General features: G+C 38.1%; 1 protein-coding gene across 5 annotated transcripts in view; it reads right to left on the bottom strand.

Moving 5' to 3' along the window:
• LOC109834510 (BEL1-like homeodomain protein 7) overlaps positions 1-10,782 on the bottom strand; it is a 24,356-nt gene extending 13,574 nt beyond the window's left edge. The window contains exons 1-2 of one of the 5 annotated variants that reach the window (XM_020402550.1): positions 10,699-10,782; positions 9,453-9,970 (exon numbers count right to left, since the gene is read on the bottom strand). In XM_020402550.1, coding sequence (XP_020258139.1) covers positions 9,453-9,926 — 474 coding nt within the window. In that variant the 5' untranslated portion in view covers positions 9,927-9,970; positions 10,699-10,782. Of the gene's footprint in view, positions 1-9,452; positions 10,116-10,459; positions 10,607-10,698 lie in introns of those variants that run through there. The other 4 variants (XM_020402551.1, XM_020402549.1, XM_020402552.1 and 1 more) reach the window with 4 other exon arrangements.

The raw sequence follows: 19,999 nt of genomic DNA, 5'->3' as shown, positions 1-19,999 counted from the left end.
ATTAAGGTGATCTCTTGAGGATCTTCATTCTCTACAATTTACAAGTTTACAACAAAATGTTACAAGGAAAGGATTGATATTTCTGAAGGTGGTTTTATACAAGTCTAAAGTAGATATTGCTAGGAAATAGCCTTGTATTTCAGCCCAAGAAGCTGGAAGAGTCGGAAATGAAGCGGAAAGTGAAACAAGCCAAAAAATAGCAATGACAGGTGGCGAGATCGGTCGTGCTGACCGGCAAAATCCTCTCTATCACTATATAGGCCGTTCAAACTGGCCAGTCAAACTAGTCGGTCATACCGATTCGGGATGATGTTTCCCATTTAACCTGTTTTGAAATTATATTCGGGTTAGGGCTCCTATTAGGTTATGTATCTAGTTTTAGGACCTATAAATGAGATCTTCTAGGTCTAGAGTTAGAAGATTGAAGCCAAGAAAAGTTGCACATTTTAAAAGAGAGGTACAAAGAACTAAGGAGAGAAATCTAGTGTTTTAAGAGATCTTTTGGTGAGATTAAGAGAGGGTTTCTTGTGAAATATATCAAGTTCACAATAACAGGTTGTATCTTACAATATCTCTAATATAAAGAGGACTCAAATCTCTTCCCCCAGAAGAGACGATAGCCGACCCTGTAGATCCTATGTCTTGGTACTTTTGTTCTATTTTCTATGGTATATTGCTAATCTCTTTTGTTTGAACTAGTAGTTTCTTCGAGTTTCCACATCACTTGGTGAATGATTGGTCTACGAAGAACGAGGTGATCTAATCGAATTTTCAGTGATGCTTCTATAGATAATGCTTCTGCATGGGTCGCTGGTTGGTGGTCATTATTGGTATCGAGTTGCGGGTGATGTGTGATGACAAAGAGTAGAAGATCATTTTGGTGCAAGTTGCGAAACTTTGATACATGATGTAATAAAAAAAAGTACCGCATTCCTTTGAATTCTTTTTGACTATATACATGTGATCAAATAATCCAATAATCAAAGTGCATACGAATGTGATCCCACCATGTGTACATGCAAGTTCCACGAGGCCCGTGAAAACTATAAAAGATTTTGTACAAAATCTCAACGCTAACTTTTGCATGCTGAACATGATGACTGTAATAATTGTAGACGATACTTTAATAATTGTAGACGACACTGATATATATAAGCAAAGTTACTTGCTCTGAGCATATTCATATGTTTCACATGAAAAATTATCAAATTCTGAAATGGGTATAGGAAATTAGCTAGAGTTAGGACATGTGAAGCCTAACTATTAGACCTGCCCTATACTTCAGAATGAAGAGGAACAAAGTGGAACAGGAGGAACAGGATCGACGACGACGAAGTTCAAGCAAAACGACGAAGGGCGCATTTTGACTGAGGCACGGTCGACCGCGCATGGCGCGGCGGTCGACCGCCGACAGAACTATAGAGGGGTAACAAACAGAATTATGTAGGGTGTCTTTACAATTAGGTGATAATAAAGGGGGCTGTTGGCAATTAACCCTTGAGTGAAAACTAATCTTTTATTAAAGAAGAGAGCATGGGTATGGATTTAGGAAGTGCAGAGCTTTTGATTTTACTAGTTTTTACACACGTGCAATGCACGTGATTTAATACCATGATTAAGTATTTTTGGCAGTTTGTGCTCATTTTTTTCTTTAAACTCTTACATCCCGATTATTTTTTTATGTTTGTTTAAATGGGATACACCCAATTTAAATTTTTATGTTGATATTTGAATTGACAAAAAACAAATATAATTTAAAAATAATTTGAATATTCATATTATTTTTGACATATATGAAACTAAGCTTTATTTGAGAAAGTATAGCATTGCAAAGTAAAAATTATTAAAATAGTGTTATTCAAGGAAGGTTAATGTTTAAAACCAATATGACAAAATGATTGATTTAAAGTATGTTAAAACGATGCAAAAGAAAATATGAAGTTTATTCCTAATCATTAATAGACTTCATAAAAAAATATAAATTAAAGATTAATGCTAACTCTAGTATACTTTTATATGATAAAAACATCCACATAAGAATATAAAAGTACTGAAAAAAATTCATGAAACTCTCTTCTAAAGATTCCTAATTTCACTCAAAATAATTAAACTATCCTATAAAATATTCAGAAAATATTGTTTTTATTTCTTCTATTTTATTTTTTATTGAGTTAAGATCAATCCTTCTTCAGGTTTATCATTTATCATTTCTCGGACAATTCTAGAGTATTGTCTTCATCATCTACATCAATTGTGACATCAGGCTAATTTTATATTTTTTATGCTATTATCTTTCCTGGGCTCGTTAATTTTTTATCATCTCATTTAACTTTACAAAGAAGTCAAATGTACTTATGATGTTCAACACAAACTGCTCAAAATATAGACTTTGATTTTTTTTCTATTTCAATGAGAATAAATATTAATTTCATATATATAAAATTCTTTGTGTTCCTAATTTATTACTTAAATAAATTAGAAGCTATCTCTTTATTTTCCTCTAAAATGAATTCTTCTGATGTGCATCCAATAAGAATTTCTGTTATTTCAATAATATTACCTTTGCTCTATCCCTGTCATTTTCCATAAAGATCTAAACTAAATACCTGCATTATTCATTACCAATTTCTCTTAGATTATAATATTAATATTTAATTTGAAGAACACAGTATGGAATTTATGAATACTTACTAATTTTTCTTATGTCTTCCATGGAGATTTTTTCTTTGATTAGGATAAAGTTATTAAATTATTTTTTAATGTAACTCATTCAGTGCTTCATTAATAGATATGTCTTATGTTAATGCCAATTCAAGTGATTCATTGACGTTTTCTGAATTTTAGATTTATTTCCATCACTTTCCCATTTGCAATGGAAATAACTCAATTCTTTTAAAGTTATCTCTAAATATTCTAATAGTTTCTCCATATGTAATTCCTTGTATTCTTTTACCCTATAAATATTATTAACGTCAAAGATTAAAGTTTCTAAATTAAAATCAATTAATGCTAAGGTATAATATTATAGTGTTTTATCATTTCTATGGATTTAAACATCTATCAATTAATGTTACGAATGTATTTTGGCTACCCCAACTTATTACTAAAATTATATGAAATTACTTTAATTTATATAGTGCCGATAATTTTTAATCTATAATATTTTTAAAAATTTTATCCATTAACCGGATGTTTTTAATCAATTCTTATTGTTTTTGTTTACCAGTATCAACTTAGACTATTCTTAGATGCTGAAAATGGATAGTAAATCCCTAAAATATATATATATATATATATATGAAAAATACCAAACAATTACACTTTTCTTTGCCAAGTTTTAAAATTTTAGCCCATTTTTGTGGTTTTGAACTTTGAGGGTGTGATTTATAATTTTTAAAATTTTAAAAGAGTTTTTTAAAAAAATTACTTTTAAGTTTGGTAGTTGTAAATTCTATGTTTCATGTGTTGGTGGTAATTTTTTAAATGTTAGTATATTTCTTGTAACTCTAAAATTTTGAGGGTGTCTTTTATAATTATTAAAACTATAGATTATTTTGAAAAATATTAAATTTCAGCGGTCTACCAATTGACGAATTTGATGTGTGCTAGTTAAAATTTTTGAAAATTTAGAGTTTTTTTTATGATTTTTAAATTTCGAAGGAGTTTTTTAAAAATTTTGAGGTTAATTTTGGCAAATTTTAATTTTTAGATGTCTAAGGGTAATATCTTGAATTCATATTATTTTATTTACAAATTTTAGAATTTTAGGGTGGCTTTTTATAATTTGAGCTTTTGAAGGTGTTTCTATAATTTTTGAGATATTGAGGGTGTTAATTAAAAATTTTAAATTTAAATATCAAAAATTTTAGGTGTATCATTGTAATCTCTTGAATTCTTCTGTGTTGTTTGTAAGTTTTAAAATTTTAGAATTTTAATGTGCTTGTCTGTAATTAAAACTTTTGAGGGTGTTTCTATAATTTTTGAGACATTGAGGTGTTAACTGTAAATTTTAAATTCTTTGCAAACTGATGTTAATTTTTTAATTTCATGTTTTTTATTTTAAGTTTTGAGACATTTGGATGATTTTTATAATTTTAAACTTTTTAGGGTCTTTTTTGCAATTTTAAAACTTTTTATGGTTTTTTTTTGCAATACTTCATGTATTATAATATGTTATCTACTTGTAATTTCTTTATCTTAACAAACTAATATCATTTTTATGTTTTATATATTTTATTAATATTAGTTTTTTTAAATTGTTAAGCTAAACATGGTTCACATAGGATTAGGATAAGATATGATTATGATTAGGATAGATTAAGATATAAATAAAATATTTAAAATAGTAAAGGGTAATATTGACCATTGAAAATTAGAATTTGATTATAGATAAAGTAGTTCAAACTATAAAGGGGTATTTTTGTCTAAAAAATATTTTCCGAACTCGTGCTTTTAAAGGGAGTATGATTTGTAAAACCCTTAAGTCTATAAAAGGGTTGATTAGGGCATGATGTAAAAAAACGAAAATAGTGAAATTTTCTCCTGCGGCGGCCGTGGACGTAGTTTCTCATATTGAGAAGCGAACCACGTAAATCTTGTGTGTTTATGATTAATTGAATTCTCTCTTCTCTCCTAAATCTCTATTTCCAAATCGCATCAGGGGGGTTGTGCATCCCCAACAAGTGGTATCAGAGCGACCAGGTTCGGCGCGAGCGATTTGAGGTCAGAGACATGGGATCTGAGAAGGAAACATCCAAGATTGAGAAGTTTGATGGAACAAACTTCGGGTTCTGGAAGATGCAGATGGAAGACTACCTCTATCAGAAGGATTTATACCTACCATTGGGAGAGAAGCTTACGGATATGAAGGATGCGGATTGGAAGCTATTGGATCGAAAGGCCCTTAGAGCGATCAGGTTGACCTTGTCTAAATCAGTAGCGTTCAACATCAAGAATCAGAATACGATGGCGGATCTCATGGCGACGTTGTCCAGTATGTATGAGCATCCCTCTGCGGCGAATAAGGTACATCTCATTAAAAAGCTGTTTAATTTAAGGATGTCCGAGAGTCAGAAATTCAAGGAACACCTGAACGAGTTTAAAGAGATCACAGATCAACTAAACTCGGTTAATATTCAGTTTGACGATGAAATCCAATCCCTCTTGATACTTGGTCAATTACCTGACAGTTGGAAGGGTACTGTTATCTCGATTAGCGGATCATGTGGTAAATCAAAACTGAAGTTTTCAAAGGTGGTGGACATGATTATGACTGAGGAGATTAGAAGACAAGAGGAAGGGATTTCTAATTCAGGGTCGGCGTTGAATCTTGAGAGCAGAGGAAGAAACAGAAACAGAAATAGAGGGAATAGCCGAGGAAGACCTAACTCGAGGAACGGGAGGTCAAAGTCTAGAAATCGCAAGAGCAAGAAGGAGATCGATTGCTGGAATTATGGTAAGTTTGGCCACTATGAGAATCAGTGCCGAGAACCCAAGAAGGACAAGGAGAACAAGACTGAAGCGAACGTGGCCTCAAGAGAATCAGATGATGCCCTAATCTGTTCGTTGGAGAGCAAGACTGAATCGTGGGTGCTGGATTCAGGAGCTTCATTTCATGCTACCTCAAATAGAGATTTATTTGAGAACTACGTTTCAGGAAACCTAGGAAAAGTCTATCTTGGTGATGATCAGCCCTGTGATATTGTTGGCAAAGGAGTCGTGCAGATCAAGCTCAATGGGTCTATATGGAAGCTGAGTGATGTGAGACATGTTCCTAGCTTGGGGAAAAATCTGATTTCCATAGGACAATTGGAAAAGAGGGATATGTATCAACCTTCGCATGTGATACGTGGAAGGTTACAAAGGGGTCCATGGTTGTTGCCCGTGGTACGAAGACAGGGTCCCTCTACATGACGATAGATGCACGTGGTTCCATTGCAGTTGCTAAAAGTAAGGAAGACCCAAATTTATGGCACTAGAGGCTAGGTCACATGAGTAGCAAAGGCCTAAAGGTTATGCAGTCGAATGAGAAGTTACCAGGTTTGAGATCGACTGATATCGACTTATGTGAAAGTTGCATTCTTGGGAAACAAAAGAGAATAAGCTTCAAAAGGGTTGGCAGAACTCCTAAAGAAGAGAAACTTGAGTTAGTTTACACAGATGTGTGGGGTCCAGCATCAGTACCATCCACCGGTGGAAGGTTATATTTTGTGACCTTCATAGATGATCACTCGAGGAAGACTTGGGTCTATTTCATGAAACACAAATCAGAAGTGTTTGAAGTCTTCAAGAGATGGAAGGCTATGGTTGAGAACGAGACCGGTTTGAAGATCAAGACTCAGAGTTCAAGAGGTTCTGTTATGACAGCGGCATTAGATTAGAGAGGACAGTGCCAGGTACACCCAGCAGAATGGCATAGCAGAACGGATGAACAGAACGTTGACTGAGAGAGCCAGAAGTATGCGGTTACAAGCATGTTTTCCAAAGTAATTCTGGGCAGAAGCAATCAACACAGCTGCCTACTTGATCAACTGGGGACCATCAGTGCCTTTGGAGCACAAAATACCTGAAGAAGTATGGAGTGGAAAGCAGGTAAATCTTTGTGCCTTTGGAGCACAAAATACCTGAAGAAGTATGGAGTGGAAAGCAGGTAAATCTTTCTCACCTGAGAATATTTGGATGTGTTTCATACGTTCATCTGAGTGATCATGCAAGAAACAAACTTGATCCTAAGTCTTTGAAATATTTCTTTGTTGGCTATGGCGGTGATGAGTTTGGCTAAAAATTCTGGGATGAGCAGAACAAGAAAATCATCAGAAGTAGGGATATGGTCTTTAATGAAACAGTCCTCTACAAAGACCGTGATGCCGTTCAGTCCACTAGTTCGGTGCAGAGTGATCCCAGATACTTCGAGTCAGATGATGCCTCAGATGGAGGCAATCCTGAAGCTAGTTCTGATGAAGAAGAAGAGTTGATGGATGAGACTACTTCAGAGGGGGCAGATGAAGATGGAGAGCATGTTTCGCCTGTCAGAGAGTTGAGGCGGTTAGCTAGAGTCCCCAAGCCTAATCCAAAGTATCCATCACTACAGCCCAGAGCTCATCTCAACTACCTATTATTGAGTGACGGTGGAGAGCTAGAAAGTTATGATGAGGCACTTCGAGTGGATGATGCGAGCAAGTGGGAGATCGCAATGAAAGATGAAATAAAATCCTTGAACACCAACAAGACATGGGAACTTGCGAAGCTACCAACGGGGAAAAAGGCCTTGAGCAACAAATGGGTGTACAGAATCAAAGAGGAACATGATGGTTCCAAGAGATACGAAAAAGGCCTTGAGCAACAAATGGGTGTACAGAATCAAAGAGGAACATGATGGTTCCAAGAGATACAAAGCCAGATTGGTGGTTAAAGGATTTTAGCAGAGAGAAAGAGTTGATTACACAGAGATCTTCTCTTCTGTAGTCAAACTGACCACCATCAGAACAGTCATGAGTATTGTTGCAGCTGAAGATCTACATCTCGAGCAGCTAGATGTAAAGACAGCTTTCCTCCACGGTGATCTAGAGGAAGATATATATATACAGCAGCCAGAGGGGTTTACTCAAAAGGGAAAAGAGAAGATGGTATGCAGATTGAAGAAGAGCTTGTATGGCCTGAAACAAGCTCCAAGGCAATGGTACAAAAAGTTCGATGTATTCATGCACAGGAACGGTTACTCCAGGTGCAATGCTGATCACTATTGCTTTGTCAAGGAGTTTGACAACAGTTACATCATCCTGCTTTTATATATCGACGACATGCTAGTAGCCGGTTCAGACATGAGAGAGATCAAGAAGCTGAAGAAGCAGCTGTCGAGTGAGTTCGACATGAAGGATCTAGGCGCAGCGAAGCAAATATTGGGGATGAAGATCAGTAGAGACAAGCTCTTGGGCACACTACGACTATCTCAGGCCGAGTACATTAGACGGGTGCTTGAGAGATTCGGGATGAGTGGTGCTAAGGCCGTTAGCACACCGCTAGCTAGTCATTTCAAATTGACTAAGGAGCAGTGCCCCGAGACTGATGAAGAGAAAGACTACATGGCTAAGGTTCCATATGCTTCAGCCATTGGAAGCCTCATGTACGCCATGATATACACGAGACCTGACATTACCCATGCAGTGGGAGCTGTGAACAGATTTATGTCAGATCCAGGAGAGCAGCACTGGGAAGCAGTTAAGTGGATTCTGAGATACCTGCGAGGTACAATAGAAGACTGTTTATGCTTCAGGAGAGACAAGTTAGTTCTGCAGGGTTTTGTTGATGCAGACTATGCTGGTGAGATAGACCAGAGAAGGAGCACTACAGGATACGTATTCACTTTGGGCTCTACAGCTATTAGTTGGGTTTCTCAGTTGCAAAAGATCGTTGCTTTATCAACGACAGAGGCTGAATATGTTGCTGTGACAGAAGCAAGCAAGGAGATGATATGGTTGCAGGGTTTCTTGGAGGAGCTGGGACAGAAGAGTGAGAAGAGTGTCTTACATTGTGATAGCCAGAGCGCAATTCATTTTGCGAAGAATCCCGCTTTTCATGCAAGGACCAAACACATACAGGTCCGCTACCACTTCATAAGATCAGCGTTGGATGAGGACATGTTGGAACTTGTGAAGATTCAAGGAAGCAAGAACCCGGCCGATATGCTTACCAAGGTTGTCACTACAGAGAAACTGAAGTTGTGTTCAACTTCAGTTGGCCTCATTACTTAATGATATGGAGGCCGTCACCGCAGAGAGAACTAAAAAAGATTGATAGTTAGTCTCCAAGTGGGAGATTGTTATGATATGTGAAGCCTAACTATTAGACCTGTCCTATACTTCAGAATGAAGAGGAACAAAGTGGAACAGGAGGAACATGATCGACGACGACGAAGTTCAAGCAAAACGACGAAGAAGAGATTTTACAGCTTTGCGGTCGACCGACCATGGCGCGGCGGTCGACCGCCTATGTGCACAGCTGGGTGCACAGGCCAGGAGCTCATCACGGTCGACCGAGCATGGCACTGCGGTCGACCGAAAAAAGTCCAGAGAGCAACCCAGATTTTTGGCTTCGTCGCGGTCGACCGAGCATGGCGCTGCGGTCGACCGGCAAAAGTGGGTTGATTAGGGCATGATGTAAAAAGATGAAAATAGTGAAATTTTCTCCTGCTGCGGTCGTGGACGTAGTTTCTCACATTGAGAAGCGAACCACGTAAATCTTGTGTGTTTGTGATTGATTGAATTCTCTCTTCTCTCCTAAATCTCTATTTCCAAATCGCATCAGGGGGGTTGTGCATCCCCAACAGCTAGAAGTGTAACCAAGCTGATTGATCATGAAATATTAAGCCACTATCAACATTAGCCATGTTAACTAAAATTATAAGCATAGAAGGACGTTTAAATCATGAATAAGGGAAATGAATGAATACGCACCTCATCCGACATAGCCAAAAGCTTGGTCACTCTATTCTGAAGATCGTGCCTTTCTGATGTCGGGAGCTCCGTAGAATGATCGACTGCAGATTCTTCAGGATTTGGTGGCACCGCATCACTCCTCGACCCTCCACCAAACCCGCAAGCATTCTGACTCTTATCGGCTTTTTTCTTCAAAGCATCCCGAATATTAACAACTTCGTCGAGTAGCCTTTGTGCAGCCTTGAAGTACTTAGAATTTGGAATAGAGGTCATGAAATTTGGAACTCCACATGAAGAAGAATTCAGACGCCCTCTTACAAATGAATCTTGAGAATTTTTGCTTGGAATGTTTTGGGGATAAAGGATCTGGCTAGAACCCCTTAGGTAAAGGTTAGGGATAACGTCGTCTCTTTGGTTTGTAGAATTCGAATAAAAACTAGCCATGTTTTCGCCTTCGAGAAATCTATAAACGAGAGAAACATTATGAATCATTTGTGTACGAGGATGTACGCGTAGCTTTGCCAGTTTGTTCCTTTCTTTACAAATCATCCAAAAATCATATGTAGAAGAAAAATAGTCAGAGGATATTCGTATCAAAGAATCATATAAACTACTCATGACAGCAATAGCAGAGAACAAATAGGAAAGTTTCAATAAAGAAGCATCCATTTTCCAAATCATTCGTACTTCACAATATTTAGAGACTAGCTAATAAGATATTAATAGAATCGAAAAAGGTGAAAAGTAAAGAATTAAAAGAAAATTATTACGCTGAACTTATCTTTTACCTTAATTTTTTATATCAGTTAGAAAATTTTCCTTCCTTAATTTGTGTTTAAGGAATTTGCTAGGACAATACCACAAATAAAGAGAACCCATAAAACCACAAATTTCTCTGAAACAACTCCAATTGCACGCTCTAAATTTGACAGTCAATATAAAAAAAAAACTCTAAGCCCTGAAACCCAATGCCCAAAATTCTCAGTTTAGAAGCTAAGTACCGCAAATCAAAGAGTAGTACGTACCTAAAGATGAGCACTCCTTTGCAAATAGGAGCAACCCATGAAGCAAAAAGTCTTTTGCAGACAATAATACTAGTAATCAACAGAAGAAGATGATAATGAAATAAATATGATGCTGATATGTAAAATAACACCTAAGTTAATGCATAACAAAATTTTGCATGCCCTTGTTCTCTATTAAATATAGAAGAAATTGATGGGAAGATAAAGAGAGGGACGAACGATCAAAAGCAAAAGAATACCTTAAGAAGAAGAAAAGAGAGTATTATTATCTGATCAGCTGAAAGTTCTCCCAATGTGGAAACAGGCTGGTCCCATGGAGAAGCCTAGATTACAATTATATATATATATATACTATGACCACCAATAGACCACCAATAGAAGCTACTGACATATTTTATAGGAACCTGTCAATAAACAAACAAAATCCTACCAATTTCAAAACATTTTTTTATTCTCTTGTGCTCTCTTTATTCTTCTGTCAGGATCATTTCTGACCGAACATTTTGAAAAAAGAAAAAGAAAAAGGAAAAAACAAATGATAGAAGGCCTTCCATAAAATATAGAGCAAGTAGAGTGCCATATCAAATTTATCACTAATTTTAATGCATATATCACAAATGCTTATATGTTATGCGTGGAAAGGTCCATTAAATCTAGGAAAAATTGATTCAAGGCCCCAAATTCCAACTTCCATTGTGCCTCAGCCCCTTCAATTTTCACCAATGTGTTGCAGCCCATGTTTTTAAAAAAAATTGTGTCCAGGCCCCTCCAACTCACCTACCCCAAGTTCCAATGCATTTTCTTCCAAAAACCAGATTTTGCCCTCTCCCCTACACCTCCCTCCTCCTCCTCCGGTTCCCCTCTGTCCCTCCGCCCACCTCCCTCCCCCGCTCCACTTCCTTCCTCGCTCTGCCACTGGCTCTCCGGCTCCTCCGGCTCCCTCCCGTCGCTGTGCGCGCCTTCCCAAGCGCCTTCGCCTCCCTCCCCCGCTCTACCTTCCTCCCCCGTTCCGTCGCTGGTGCCTTCCAAGCTCCAGCCGTCTCCCTCCTCCCGCTCCATAACAAAGTGAAAAAGAAAAAGAAGAGGACGCAGTGAAGAGCAAACAAGGTAATTTCAAACGCTGAGAACTTCGTTCTGTGGACGCGGCTGGTCATGAGGCTTTGGCCGAGGATTTCTGGATGCGGTCACCACTGCCAATGGGGGAGGAGAAGGAGGTGCCACGACCACAAAGAGATCATCTTGGCCACCTACATATATAAATATTATAGATAACATGTTAACTATTATAGATAACATGTTAACTATTATAATTTTATAAATATATTTTGAGCTCAATGTGTGAATTGTAATAGTTAACATGTTACCTATAATAGTCAACATGTTACCTATAATAGTTAACATGTTATCTATAATAATTAATATGTTATCTATAATAGTTAACATGAGCTGGCATGAGAAAGAGAAATGGTAAAATTTGGATTTTAGGTGGACCTGCGTCAAATCATGAGCTGGCATGAGCTGGAATGCATCAGAACTTGGGGGAGGTGAGCTGGAGGGGCATCAACATAATTTTTTCAAAAAACAGGGACTGCAGCACATTGGTGAAAGTTGGAGGGGTTGGGGCACAATGGAAGTTGGATTTTGAGGCCTTGAAACAATTTTTCCTTAAATCTATAGTTAATTATATTAGACCCAATCGACTTAAAAGAATTAATTTTACGTGGATCAAGTGTCCAAATGTATTTAACTATTTTCCTTTCTTACTCACTTCCAATGTGGAGCTGAACTCCATCACGTGTCTTTCATCAAAACCAAACCTATACTTAATTGAATGGATACTATACACTTCTTTACAAATATCCACCTAGGCTCAAATCTAGTCGAGTCCCACCAGAGGCCATAACATATGGCTACTTCGAGCCCAAAATATAGAGCTACTAAAAATTTTACGTATGAGCAAAATTATCCATTGGAAATTAAATGTCCAGAAGAAATCCTAACTCGTAATGGACCAAGTTATATCAGAATCAGGAAATATATATTTATGGTGTCCTATGCACCCGACCTTGATCTTTAAGTCATGCAATAAAATTTAAAGCAAACAGAGCACCTAATAAAGGCCTATTGAACCATGTGTTCCAAAAACCTTTGAGTTCCCATGCCAATTTGTTAGGATTGAAAATACACATTAAGAAGATGAACTTGTTGCGCACCTATGCGGAAGCGTGCTCGCGCACTGAACGAATCTGTGATCACGGGAGAAGAGAACCAATCACACACGAGCACAATTCAATCCAAGTACGACAAATCAAACCAAACACAAAGATATACGTGGTTCGGTAATTTGCCTACGTCCATGAGGAGATGATGGGGAGATTCTACTAAATCAAGGAGAGTACAAAGAGTTATAATCTCACAAACGCTCACAAGTTAACCATAAACCAAATCTCTCAACTTGCTCACAATTTCTCCCCTCTCAATATGCTCAGTACAATCTCTAATCTCTCACTTGAAACCCTAGAAAATTGTGTTTTAATTTATATCAAAACACAAACCCAATGCAAACAGGAAACCAAATTCAAGCCCAACCCGATTCGCGGTCGACCGAAGAGCCATGTACGATCGACTGGACAGAACGATAGAAAGCATAAATCCACTACATGGTCTCGCGGTCGACCGCCGCACCACTCGCGGTCGGCCGCGAAAAGTCCAGAGACTTTTCCAAATCTCATGCACGTTTGCGTCGACCGTCGCGCCACTCCGGTCGACCACTGGAAGTCCAAGTCGTTTTTCTGCAGTTTTTTCTGTAAGCTCTTCAATTCTCCACCTCGGTGAAGTTGTTCCAAAACTGATCCGACACCAAACGAAGAGCACCAATACCTTGTCTCTCCAAACTCGGCTGCACCAATATGGTTGCCTACGTACCCCCACTCCCAAGGGATCAAGCTGTCCGTAGTTTATCCAAATGGTCGTCAACGGCCTTAACAATCATGAATGTGCAACAAGTTTTGATAATGATCAAACTTGTTGCTCGGAACCACCTTAGTAAGCATATCCGCCGGATTATCTTTCGTGTGGACCTTCATAATCTCCACATCGCCATCTTCAAGAACATCTCAAGTGAAGGGATAACGAACGTTAATGTGCTTCATTCTCGCATGAAAAACCTGATTCTTCACCAAATAGATAGCACTCATACTATCATAATGAATAGTGACGGACCGTTGCGATATACCAAGTTCCTCCAAAAGTCCTCGAAGCCAAATAACCTCCTTCACAGCCTCTGTTATCGCCATATACTCTACCTCTATCATAGAGAAAATCACCGTAGACTGTAAGGTGCATCTCCAACACACCGACACACGGATCAAAGTTAACACATACCTCGTAGTAGACCGACGCTTATCCAAATCCCCTACATAATCCGAATCAACATAGCCAATGCACAACTGTCCACCTATAGTGTCCCGTTCATAAACCAAACTAACATTGAGCGTACCTCGAATGTACCTCAAAATCCAATCCCACGGCGTCCTAATGATCCACTCATTGATCGTGCATGTATCTCGAAACCATGCTCACTGCCTGTGACAAATCTGGCCACGTACATACCATCGCGTACATCAAGCTCTCAACCACGCTCGCATATGGAGTCTTCGACATCAACTCACTATCTTCAACTGTCTTTGGTGAAAGGTCAGCTGAAAGCTTCAAATGGGCTCCAAAAGGTACACTAACTGGCTTCGTATCCATGCTGACATGAAATCGCTGTAGAACCTTCTTCAAATAAGTCACCTATGTCAAACAAATTTTATCATTCTCTTTGTCTCTGTCGATCTCCATCCCTAAAATGCGCTTAGGTTCACCCAAATCTTTCATCTCAAACTCCTTTGAAAGGTGTGCCTTCAACTCATCTGTAGATGTACGCACCTTCTTTCAACTTGTGAAAATACACGCAAGGATCAAACTGGCTCCGAGTGTACAAATGACTAAGTATAAAACTATCGAATCGCCTATACCACTGTCGAGGAGACTGTTTCAAACCGTATAGCGATTTCTTTAACCTGCAAACCAGGTTTTCCTTCCCTGTAACTCGGAATCCCAATGACTGAGTCATACATATTTCTTCATCAAGATCACTATGAAGAAATATCGTCTTCACATCCAATAATCTAACTCCAATCCATACAGTGTTACTAAAGCTAAAAAACCCGAATAGAAGAATGATTCACCACCGGAGAGAAAACCTCATTATAATCAATACCTTCCTCCTGTGCATAGCCCGCAACCAACATAGTCTTGAACCTTAATGGAGTGCCCTTAATGCCCTCCTTCTTCGTATACACCCACTTGCAACCAATTGCCTTCCGCCTCTTTGGAAGCTCAACAAGCTCCCATGTATTATTCTTGTGAAGAGACTCCATCTCCTCCTGCATAGCCACCTGCCACGAATCAGCCTCCAAACTCTGCTTGGTCTCTTTGAATGTAGTAGGCACTAACTCATCAGTACTCTTAACCGGAAGTGCATATGCAACTACTGTGTTAGTATACCATGCTGGCATCCGTATGTCTCTCCTCTGTCTCTGAACCGTAATAGAATCCTGAACCTGAACCGTCGGTCCCTGATCTTGCACAACTGTATTCGTATCTTCCTCGTTGTCACCGTGCTCACCTGACGTCATCTCAGTCGGTATTCTAATGGATACTGTACTATCTGGAATGCTAAAGTCTGCTAATTGTTGAATATCATATCTCCATGATAGTATTTTGATGATAACAATTTATATAATGTGTGTTATAAAAATGCACTAACTTTTATATGCAGATCTCAATATCAAAATATGAACAAGTGGAAGTTGATTTCAAGGTATTATGAAGTGAAGAAGATGAAGAACATATGAGATAATGTATTTTACATTTTCTTTACTTAGAATTATTGTACAAGCCTTGATCACACACACGTACACACACAATATTAGAACACACTAACACAGGCTTAGTGTGTTGGTTAACTATAGAAATCCCCTATGTTAACCATTAGAATTATAGTTAAAACTTGAGTATAAAAACTTTTTAGTTCATATTTTTTTACTCTTAGTAGTCGACTAATTAGAATAGTAGTCGATTACTCGTGTATAAAACTTAAATATGTGTTTCTGTGAATTTACATTATAGTCGACTAATATGGATTATAGTCGACTACTCAAGTGTTTGACAGAAACATAAGTTTCTGTTATTTTACAGTAGAGTCGACTAATCAACATTATAGTCGACTACTGAAGACAAAATTCATTTTTTAAGTTTCTGTCAAAATACAGTGTAGTCGACTAATGAGCATTGTAGTCGACTACTGAGAAATTTTATGGATACACAAAGTCTGTTTAAACTCAGTGTAGTCGACTAATCTGTATTGTAGTCGACTACAGATACCGTTTTTCCAGAATTTAAAGTTTGAATTTATGACTGTTTATAACCGTTTTTAAACGTTTTTAAAGTTCAAAAAATTGTCTTTTCAAGGGCTATAAATAGGTTATCTGTTCAGAAAAAATGCAGAGACTTACATACCCATAAGCTTTGATCTTTGTGCATTTTTTTAAGTAAAAAATATTCAGATTTTGATAAAAAGAAAAGTTTCTGAAATTACCTCTGAACATTATTCAAATACTTATTGTTTAGGCAATTTATAGAAGTTAGAATCATTCCTAAGCCACTACTACACTACACTACAAATCAAGGCTTATAGGAATTGAAATTATCGCTTCAAAAGTTCTCTCAACTTGTGAGAGGTGTTAATCTCTTGGTTTAGAGATTGGTGTGCAAATTGGCAAGGTATTTGTCAATTGGTGTGAGAGGTGTTAATCTCTTGGTTTAGAGATTGGTGTGCAAATTGGCAAGGTATTTGTCAATTGGTGTTGTAATTTGCAGGGACTTACAAATTGGTCAGGTTTGCTTTTGATTTTGTAAGTTTATTCAAAATCATAATGAAAACTCTTAAGCAGGATTTGCTTGGGGACTGGATGTACACCGGATTGGTTGAACCAGTATAAAACCTTGTGTTTGTGATTGTGAATTTCTAAGATTGCCATTTTTCTTTGCAATTTATAATCTACTTTGCATAAATTTTAAAAGAATACTATTCACCCCCCTCTAGTGTTCTAGTATATCTATTTCAGATCCTACACTAATGTCCGCTTCTGAAATAGCTGATGCAACCTGGCCAATCATGGTTCTCCCCTTCAGATAATACAAGTTTCTACTACGAACTCCCTTCATCACCACTAAAGATTCTTTAGTAACCTTTGCTACAACATCCTCAAAGGTCACATTGAATCCTTTCACCTCCAAATATTCAACTGTGATAAGATTCTTCTTCAACTGAGGAACAAATCCCACTCCTTTAATTCACAAACTACTCCATCGTGCATCTGAATCTTCACGGTATCTATCTCACAAATACCACAAGATTGATCATTTTCTATGACAATAACACCCCCATCGAGTCTCTCAAATGATGAAAACAAATCTCTCCTAGGAGTCACATGATAAGTAACGTCAGAATCAAGCATCCAATCTGATGCATCCAAGTGGTTCAACTCCGGAGTAATCAATAGAGAAAAGCTCGAATCATCGGAATCATCACCTTTCGTAATATTCATCTCATTGGCCTTCGGGCCCTTCTTCTTGCTATTCTCCTTCTCCTTGATCTTTGAACAGTCTCTCTTCTAATGTCCCTGCTCCTTACAGAATGCACATTGGTTCTTTCCTAGCTGGTGATGGCCTCTTGACTTTGACCTACCTCTATTGTCACCTCTCGGATATGTGCTTCTTTCCCTCATAGACAAGGCCTCTCCTGAAGTACTAGCGCGAGAAGTATCATTATCTTTCCTCCTCAAATCATATAATTCTTCAAAGCGTTAGTCACTTAACAATAAGTGATATAAGATCTCTCGTTCAATAGTGTAAACACAAAGGAGCCCAAAAGAATAATAGGCTTGTACTCATCCGATATCTTCTCATCCACATTAGCCAAGTCCGACAATAACTTAGTGTAGTTTTTTATATGAAATGCTAGTGAGGTGCCCCTGGACATCTGAAATCTGAATAACCTGCGCAGCAAGTACAATCTGTTCTCAACACTCTTCATAAGATACTTGTTGTTGAGAATTTCCCACATCTTTATTGCAGACGTCACCCCAATCATATCATATTTTAGCTTCTGTTCCAAACAAGACCTGATCACCTCACAAGCATTCATATTTATCTTTTTCTATACCAACTCTTCATATTTAGGTGGCCTCTCATGGACCATGATGGTCTCCTCCAAATTCTGAGCATCCTTATCCTTCCTCCTCAAATCATATAATTCTTCAAAGCGTTAGTCACTTAACTATAAGTGATATAAGATCTCCCGTTCAATAGTGTAAACACAAAGGAGCCCAAAAGAATAATAGGCTTGTACTCATCCGATATCTTCTCATCCACATTAGCCAAGTCCGATAATAACTTAGTGTAGTTGTTCACATGAACTGCTAGTGAGATGCCCCTGGACATCTAAAATCTGAATAACCTGCGCAGCAAGTGCAATCTGTTCTCAATACTCTTCATAAGATACTTGTTGTTGAGAATTTCCTACATTTTTATTGCAGACGTCACCCCAATCATATCATATTTTAGCTCCTATTTCAAACAAGACCTGATCATCCAACAAGCATTCATATTCATCTTTTCTCATACCGACTCTTTATATTTAGGTGGCCTCTCATGGACCATGATGGTCTCCTTCAAATTCTGAGCATCGAGCGCATCCTAAGCATCGCTCATCCACAAACCAAAATTGATCTTGCTGTCATACTTCACCACACTAATCTTAGTGTTCTGAAACCCAACTTGAACTGTACCCGCCATCTTGCTACTTTTACCAACTTATTCACCCATAATCACAAACTCTAAATTGTAAAGAAATATTCAAACTTTGAAAGGATTGATGAATTACCCAACTAAATCCTAGATTGGACTCCTAATAGAACTCTTAACCACACGAGGAAAGCGAGATCTTCAACGACAACTCCAAACCCTATCTCTACCAAAGCCTAGAAATCCAAGAATCAAGCTTCCACGACGAATCTTCCTCCACCTAATCCAAAAACCTAGATCTCAAACCTGAACTCTGATACCAATTGTTACGCGCCTATACGGAAGCGTGCTCGCACACCGAATGAATCTGTGATCACGGGAGAAGAGCACCAACCACACACGAGCATAATTCAATCCAAATACGACAAATCAAACCAAACATAGAGATATACGTGGTTCGGCAATTTGCCTACGTCCACGGGGAGAGGATGGAGAGATTCCACTAAATCAAGGAGAGTACAAAGGGTTACAATATCACAAAAGCTCACAAATTAACCCTAAACCAAATCTCTCAACTTGCTCACAATTTCTCCCTCTCAATATGCTCAGTACAATCTCTAATCTCTGACTTGAAACCTTAGAAAATCGTGTTTCAATTTATATCAAAACACAAACCCAATGCGAACAGGAAACCATATTCAGGCCCAGCCCGATTCACGGTCGACTACAGAGCCATGTGCAGTCGACCGAACAGAACGACAGAAAGCATAAATCCACTATAGGGTCTCGCGGTCGACCGTCACACCACTCGTGGTCGACCGTGAAAAGTCCAGAGACTTTTTCAGATCTTGTGCACGTTTGCGGTCGACCGCCGCGCCACTCGCGGTCGACCGCTAGAAGTCAAAGTCGATTTTCTGCAGTTTTTCCTGTAAGCTCTTCAGAACTAAGCTAATTTACTTAGATCTAATTGATATAGAGTATTAATCCTGTGTGGGTCATTAGTCTACACATATTTAGCATCTATCTATTATGGAAAAATCAAGCCAAGTCTAGAGTTAATGCATCTAAGAGCTCAAATATTAATCAAATAACTTATCTATTAGGCATTGGATCCTACTCCTATCTAAACCAATTTTTCCATCTTATCCTATCCAATGTAGGATGATACTCATAAATGGATCCTTAACAATCTTCCCAAAAATCATATAGTGGCGAAATGGATACCATCAATCACAGAATCTTTACACCATATGTGGACTTTTGCCTATAACGACAGCTATCCATGAGCAGCCACCATGGCATTGCTAACTATCCTTGGATCTAGCACCATATGTGGATTTTCCACTCTTACTCTTACGTGAACTGAACTTGACATCTGTTAACCTCTCGACAACTTCAAACTTCACATGGGACTTCAGTTTTTATTTGGTCTACAACTCTTACTCAGAACTAGATGCAACGAGAAATCTGAGCAACCTATGCTTATGGGCTTTAAATAGAGGCTATGCACCAAAATTTAACTCAAAAGTGAGTGTGTTTGGTAACCAAAGTGTTTCTTTTTGTAGTGTTTTTTTAAAAAAACACCATACCATGGTGTTTATTTTTCAAACGTGTTTTCAAAACAGCATTTATAGTTATTATTTATATAGCGACGGCGGCGGCGGCGGCGGCGGCGGCGACGGCGGA

The sequence above is a fragment of the Asparagus officinalis genome, chromosome 3, assembly GCF_001876935.1.
Source record: "Asparagus officinalis chromosome 3, Aspof.V1, whole genome shotgun sequence".
NCBI classification, from domain to species: Eukaryota; Viridiplantae; Streptophyta; class Magnoliopsida; order Asparagales; family Asparagaceae; genus Asparagus; species Asparagus officinalis.
Note: the sequence above shows the minus strand (reverse complement) of the source record. Positions and strands in the feature narration are given on the sequence as shown.